Source organism: Pyrus communis, chromosome 2, assembly GCF_963583255.1.
Source record: "Pyrus communis chromosome 2, drPyrComm1.1, whole genome shotgun sequence".
Lineage (NCBI taxonomy): Eukaryota > Viridiplantae > Streptophyta > Magnoliopsida > Rosales > Rosaceae > Pyrus > Pyrus communis.
Genome location: NC_084804.1, coordinates 34209166 through 34216620, shown reverse-complemented (window position 1 = coordinate 34216620; position 7455 = coordinate 34209166). Strand labels below are relative to the sequence as shown.

The following is a 7455-nucleotide window of genomic DNA, read 5'->3' as shown; positions in this document are numbered from 1 at the left end:
AATCAAATTATCCCAACCTTCTCCTCTTGCTTCACATCACATGGTGCTAAATTGGCAGCATACCGATGAGGGCATTTTTAGGCTTCAATTCTGTATCTGCAAGTTACGATATGTATTGGGATAAATATAATGGTCCTCCTCTATGAAAAGAATATGACCATTGTGATCCTTGGTCTCCTTCATCCATCCCACACTGTTCATTATCCACCACCAATGATGTTTTAATGACACAATCTTAAGAGACCGGTGGACTGTTTCATTTTTGCATCATCCCGTTCGTTACGGTCTGTAGGCGAAACCCCTGGAAAGTTATTGGGAAAGACGTGGCGCGAGTAAGGCGCAAAAATGTGTTTCACTTGGCAAATCTGATGAAGGCATATGTATTAAATTTTCCTTCTATAATGAATACATGTTTAATATTTTGCCCTTGCATACGGTTTCATTGGATGGTTACATGTTAGTCTTTTTAAAGAGTTCGAAGGTAACGAGAACTAATGTTTAGTATCGATCCGGTCATGGTCTAATTGATTCATACCATTTGAGTATCTTTGTTATCGTTTTGTGTATCTATCGTGCATGCTTACATGAATGTTAGAGAAAGATTGTGCATGAAGGATTGTAATACTTTTGTAAATTCTCTTTCATAATTATGCATGAGTGTTTGATTCTTGAAAGTTGGCTGCCTTTGCTTTTTTTTTTTTTTTTTTTGGAAAGCTGCGGTATATATTTCAAGAGGACAAAGTCCATGGAAACCAGTACAAGAGCTGGGAATTAACACCAGCAGTGAGACCAAACCAAATTAAAAGGCTGGGAAAAAGAAACCAGTACAAAAACCACTAGTTACTGCTTTCAGATAGCAAGACATGAAGAATAATGTCCGGTGGTTCCTCGAACCAAGCACGATCACATGAGGATGAGAGAGCAGAGCGTGCAAGACGGTGAGCAGCCTCGTTTCGTTGGCAACGAGCATGGGCAATAGAAGCTCCAATGATCTCGGTCAACATAGCTTTCGAATCTTTGATGATATGCCCAATAAAAGACATGTCAAGGAAGATCGAATTTAATGCTGATGTGATCTGGAGTGAATCAGACTTAAGGACAAAATTTTGTAAACCCCTAAGCTTAGCCAACTGCGGCCATTCACGAGCCACAAGGGCTTCAATGTGAATAGGTGACGATACATACTCGAAGGTCTTAACGCAAGCCACAAAAAAGCCCTCATCCTCATCCCGAATGACCACCCCAATTCCTCCTTCTACCATCTGGGTTTCACTCCACGTACCATCAACGTTGATATTTAGGAAGCCAATGGGCTGTTTACTCCACCGCAGCTTGGGCAGATTCCCACGAACCTGGGGGACAGGAACACATACATCTCAGAGTTCTGCCACCAACTAAGGGCTCGAGCAACAACCAAATCAGGTCCCTCACACTTATCATTCCAGAGCATCTCATTTTGGGCCCCCCATAATGCTCACCAGACCATAAAACAAAGCTCAAACCAAGATAGGCCCAGATGTGATGCAAGGAAGAAAGCCCAATCCTTCATCGAGTTTCCAGTGTTTCCAGTTGGAGGTTTCCTAATGCATGTGGATAGCCAAGCACAAGAAGCATAGTAACAATCCCTCATTAGATGAAGAGTGGATTCCACCATACCTTTGCATAGCACACAATGTGAGTCAATAACGACATGACGCTTAATAAGGTTCAGACGGTTGGGGATAATGTCACGGCAGATTTTCTATACTCCAACCTTAACTTTGAAGGGGGGGCCTTTTGTTGCCCAAATCTTCTTCCATAACCCAGCATATGAATTGGTCCCAGTGGATGGTCCAATAAGCGATGGATCCCTTAGAATTCCATATGCCACATGATATACACTTTTCACCGTGAATCGACCTCTTTGTCATAGTGCCAGATGAGCTTATCAGTTGGACGCTGCAAGCACAGTGGCATGGATACAATGGCATTAAACTCAACATCAGTAAAGAGGGATCTGATTAAAGAAACCTTCCATTGATGTGATTCAGGACAAATAAACTGATTGACAAAGACTAGCCCGTAGTGAGAAGGTTTGGGTGAGAAAACCCTGAACCGCGAAGGGTACGGTATCCAATGGTTATCCCAAATTTTGGCAAAATCACCCATTCCAATCTGCCAACGAGAGCCCATCTCAATCACCGTTCTCGCGGCACAGATACTTCTCCAACAGGGCAAAGCGTTGGATTTCACCTTTGCCTCAAAGAAGGATACAGTGGGGAAATACTTAGCCTTCAAAGTTTGGGCCGCTAGCGATAACAAATCATTAACGAGTCCCCAGCCCTGCTTTGCTAGGAGACCCAAATTAAAAGCGTACATATTCCTGAAACCCAAGCCACCCTTATTTTTTGGTAAACATAATTTTTCCCACAACATACAGTGAATCTTTCTGGAATCATTAGCTCCAATTCCACCAGAAGTAGGCTACCATCTTACTTAGGTCATCACAGAAGTACTTAGGTAGGAGGAAACATTGCATGGCATATATGGGTATAGCCTACCCCACTACCTTAATTAAGATCTCATTGCCTGCTGCACTCAACATACGCCTCTTCCAGCCCTGGAGGCGTTTCCAAAGCCTCTCCTATATATGGTTGAAACAAGCTTTCTTATTTCAGCCCACCAAAGTAGGTAATCCTAGATATTTTTCATGCCGGTCCACCCGTACCACACCCAGAAGACTGCTTGGTGTATCCTGCTCCGGTCGTTTCACATTTCTACTTAAACAAACTGAGGATTTCTGAAGGTTTATAAGTTGAATTGCAACAGAAATAAAGTGTTCTAGTGGGTAGAAGAAATTCTTGAGTTGGAACAATGTCTTCGACAAGTATCAAACTAGTTCCTTTTATGTATGCTTGTGATTAGGGTTTTCTGTTAGACTAGATTTCACTACAACACTGTAGGCTTTTTTATTCCTAACCTGATGCACCTGGTCTTGTTAATAAAACTTGTGTGACTGTTTAAATAATGTGGTTCTTTGCAGAATGGGGAAGAAATGTCAACGCGGCTTTCGATTGTTTTGTTTTACGAAGGAAGATTTAACTACCTACGTTGGTTCCCTAGCGTTGCCGAAAAAGCAATGAAGTTCCAACTAATTTTAGTGAGGAATTTAACAGCGTGAATGTAGCTTCCACTTCCTCCACATTAATTTGAAGATTTCTCCAATCAACTCGGTGTAGTGTTCGTGCCATGCTCAGCGGCCCAACTATACATCCTACCAAAAGTGACACCTCTACATGAAAGATTGTACATGTACCAAAGCGACACAAGCCATCAAGTAACACAACCAACTAAACTTCGAGAGTATAACTTACATGAACAAGATCACAAATATAATAGTGTAGTCTAAGTCACACCACAAGATTAAAAGTATGGCCCAAGAATAGGGGTGGGCATCAAACTGACTGATCTAAACCGGTCAGCTTGGTTTGGTTATGACCAAGAAAAACGTCAAGCAATTTAAAAATCGACTGAACCAATTTATTTTTGGTTTGGTTTGGTTTTAATACTTTTGAAATCGATCTAAACCATACCGAACCGATCATGTATATTTTAATTATTATTTATTTATTTTACACATGTCAACTTATTATAGGTGATTTAGAGGTCTTATCATACATTTATGTGAGGTTGTAATTAATAAATCATTTGTTAGCATGAGATTTTATTTAATTGAAACTTAATTTATTTGACTCGATGTACTTTATCCGAAAAACTTAATCTTTCAATCGAATCGGAATGCATGAGATGTATGGATGTTTAGAAGGTTAAAACTCTTGAAAATGTTGTACATTTTTTATTTATGTGTTGAATAGTCTTAAACTGACCAAATTAAACCGATTAACAATGGTTTGGTTTGGTTTGGTTTCAATTGTGGTATTAGTCAAAACGAACCAAATCCAACCATTGAATGCTAGCTAGTTGGTCCTGTTGTATTTTATGTGCCAAACTGAATCAAACCGATCATCGTCCACCCTTATCTAAGAAGACGAAAAACGAACATATTGGTCCATAACAAATTTTGAAAGAAATTTGCATAATCAAGTTAACATAATGTGCTCTAGTTTTCCGTGCTCAAGTTTGAATCTCCTCCCGATAGTTTAAGATGATTTAGTATAATTTATTGTATGGTTTCTGAAAAATCTAGAAAGAAAATCAGATAACGTAATTGGGTTTAGTCTAAAATACAAGTGAGTTGTAATTCTCATTTCCTCATTCACGAATTAGGATACAGGTACTTACCGACTGGGAAACTTGGAAAAATAGCCCAAATTTGGATCATGTATAGAATTTTAACCAAATAATTATTCATAATTCTAACCAAAATATGACATGTAAATACACTACAATACCCTTTATTAACCAATACAATTACAATGCCCTTTTATTAGCCCTCTTATCGGAGAATTCCTTTCAATTTTTTTTCTCTAAGCACTAACGCCCACCCAGCTTACACAACCACCACAACAATTTGTAAAACTTGTAATCCACCCTTTCTGAGCTAATTGGAATAAAATGGTGAAGTCCCACAAAACTAATGAGACTTGTCTCAAAATTTGTAAAACTTGTAATCCACCCTTTCCTCGCATGCGTTGAGACAAGCCTCAAGCCGGATAAATGACACATGGTGTTGCATTATTTATTATTACATAGTTACTTCATGACAGGACACACGACTCCGACTACCTGCAGTAGCACTTTATCCAGCACCCACAGCTCAATCCAATGCCAATTCATTCCCATGCACTACCTCCTTAGAAGCTCCTTTGAAGTCGAGATGTTCCGTACTCCAGACTCCAGTGCTCACCAGATAGATCTTTCCCTTTTGACAAAAAAAAAAAAAACCAGAAGAAACCTATCAAATGAAAAATCCATATAACTCTTCGAGATTTTCTTTCTATGTGAAACCTCATAATTAAACCGGCTTTTCTCCTTCCTTATTGATTTGGATGGTGATAGTGGTTTAATTGGTTATAGATGGTGGTGGGGTGGCTTCGATTGGGTTTAATTGATTGGTGAGTGGGATGACGGTGGTGGTGGTGGCGGCGATGTACTTGATGGTTGAGGTTCTGACGGTGGTCGTGGCATTCTAGGTGATTCTTCATCGACAGAAGTTGCTAGCTTTAAAATTTTTTTGTTAAGGGTGTCTAAGTACTTTTATGTCAAAATATGGTTAGAATTATCTAAAACATAATAATTGGTTAAAATTCTAGAGAACTTTATGGAAAAGCTTTCGGTACTTTTCATTTTAACGAAAAAACATATTTTTATACTAAAAAGTCAATTATAATACTATTTATTTTACCCTTTATTTTATTCTTATCTTTAATACTTAAAATTTTCACACATTTTTTATTAGTTTTCCTAAAATTATGTGGTTCTAATTTTGGCTAGTTTTCCAAATATCCCTGCCGACTTAATTTGTTCATCCAAACCGACTTCCCACTGTCATTTTCCATGGCGCTCACTCCTCTTGCTAGTCGGTGTAGATAATAAAAGCTCACCTCCGCCTCAACTGAGCATGCCAGCCATGGAGGGCAGACTCTCAGCCTCTCTGGGCCTCCCCGCACCCAATCAAAACCACCACCTTGAGTCTCCCAATGACTTCCAAAACCTCTTCACCCATTTCATCACTCCAAATTCCCAAACTACCCTCACCCTCACCCCCACCCAAAACCACATCCCTTTCTTTGCCTCCACCTCCTCCACCCCCAATTGGGCCTCCATTACCCGACCCAGTACCCGCCCCAAGACACAAGTCCTGCTCAAGAACCTCACGGTCTTCGAGCGTGCCCTCATCGGCGCAGGCGGCGGTGGTATCGCCGGAGCCTTCACCTACTTCTGCCTCCACCCTCTGGACACCATCAAAACCAAGCTCCAGACCAAAGGCGCCTCAGATATTTACGCAAACACCTTCGATGCAGTCCTCAAGACATTCCAGACCAAGGGCATTTCCGGGTTTTACAGCGGCATCTCCGCCGTCATCGTCGGCTCCAGCGCCTCCTCCGCTGTCTACTTCGGCACCTGCGAACTGGGTAAGTCGGTTCTCTCCAAATTACCCAACTACCCTCCCGTCCTCATCCCTCCCACGGCCGGAGCCATGGGCAACATAGTGTCCTCCGCGATAATGGTGCCCAAGGAGCTCATCACGCAGCGGATGCAGGCCGGGGCCAAGGGGAGGTCGTGGCAGGTGCTGCTGAAGATCCTAGAAAACGACGGCGTTCTGGGTCTGTACGCTGGGTACTCTGCGACATTGCTGAGGAACTTGCCTGCGGGTGTGTTGAGCTATTCTTCGTTCGAGTACCTGAAATCGGCGGTTCTGAGCAAGACGAAGCAGGCCAATTTGGAGCCGATACAGAGCGTGGTGTGCGGGGCGTTGGCCGGTGCAATTTCGGCCTCCATTACGACGCCGCTGGATGTGGTGAAGACGAGGCTGATGACGGGTGCTGCGCAGGGTGGAGTTTCGGGGACGGTGAAGCAGATTATAATGGAGGAAGGGTGGGTGGGGTTCACTAGAGGAGTGGGGCCTAGAGTTCTTCACAGTGCTTGCTTTTCGGCTTTGGGTTACTTTGCTTTCGAGACTGCCAGGCTTGCCATTCTGAATCAGTATATTAGGAGGAAGGAGTTGCAGCAAATACAAGAGTCGGGTGTCGATTTTGGTGTTGCTTCCACCTGATGATTTCATGTATCCATTTGGTGAAATCTTCTCCTCTTTATCCTTTTTTTGGTTTCAATTTTTGTTTCGTTTTAACATTAGATTCTTAATGCAAATTTTCGTGTTCCTTTGTTCAATTTCGATATGATATCAGTAATCATATATATGTTTCCTTCCTTGCCAAAATAATGAAGGTTTTGGTTGGTGTAGAATAAGTTTGTTGAGTGCTGCTAGACAGCAACATATTGAATTGAAGGCTAGATAAGTAACAATGTATTATGAAATCTCGGTGATGATATGAATGTCAGATCTTCATCCCACCACATAGAAGACAATGTGCAAGCTGTCTTCGCCTCTGTACAATCCCACCATGTATGTACAGAAGACGGGGTCTGGGATCGAGAATGTCAGATCCTCTGCCAGGAGGAATTTCCAAAAGCCTGGCATTCGCACTTTTCATTATCTAAGCTGATTAGCCATCCAAACAAGTTACTAGTACTTAATAATTATAAAAACAAAACCATCCAGGTAACATAGCTTAAGAACTTTTAAAAAATCAAGTGCCCCCATCTGGAAACCAAAATTAAATTTTCATTTTTTGTAAAGCAAAAGTCACAGGAAAGGCGCTTGTTGAGAGCGTCTTCAGAGCTAAAGCAGAGAGGGTAGATGCGGTTCCTGCTCCAACACTCTTTCTCATGAAAGTCAAAGAGCATCACCCCTTCCTCTGTTCTTCTTAGGTTTCCCCTGCATCTGATCTCTCT

The 7455-nt window shown here is 41.6% G+C and overlaps 1 protein-coding gene across 1 annotated transcript; it reads left to right on the top strand.

The window, feature by feature from the left end:
* The first annotated feature begins 5490 nt into the window (after positions 1-5490).
* On the top strand, positions 5491-6883 carry LOC137726657 (protein MITOFERRINLIKE 1, chloroplastic-like). Its single transcript, XM_068465596.1, has one exon. It carries the CDS (start codon positions 5561-5563, stop codon positions 6713-6715), a length of 1155 nt encoding a protein of 384 aa, XP_068321697.1. The 5' UTR covers positions 5491-5560; the 3' UTR covers positions 6716-6883.
* Positions 6884-7455: the final 572 nt, after the last annotated feature.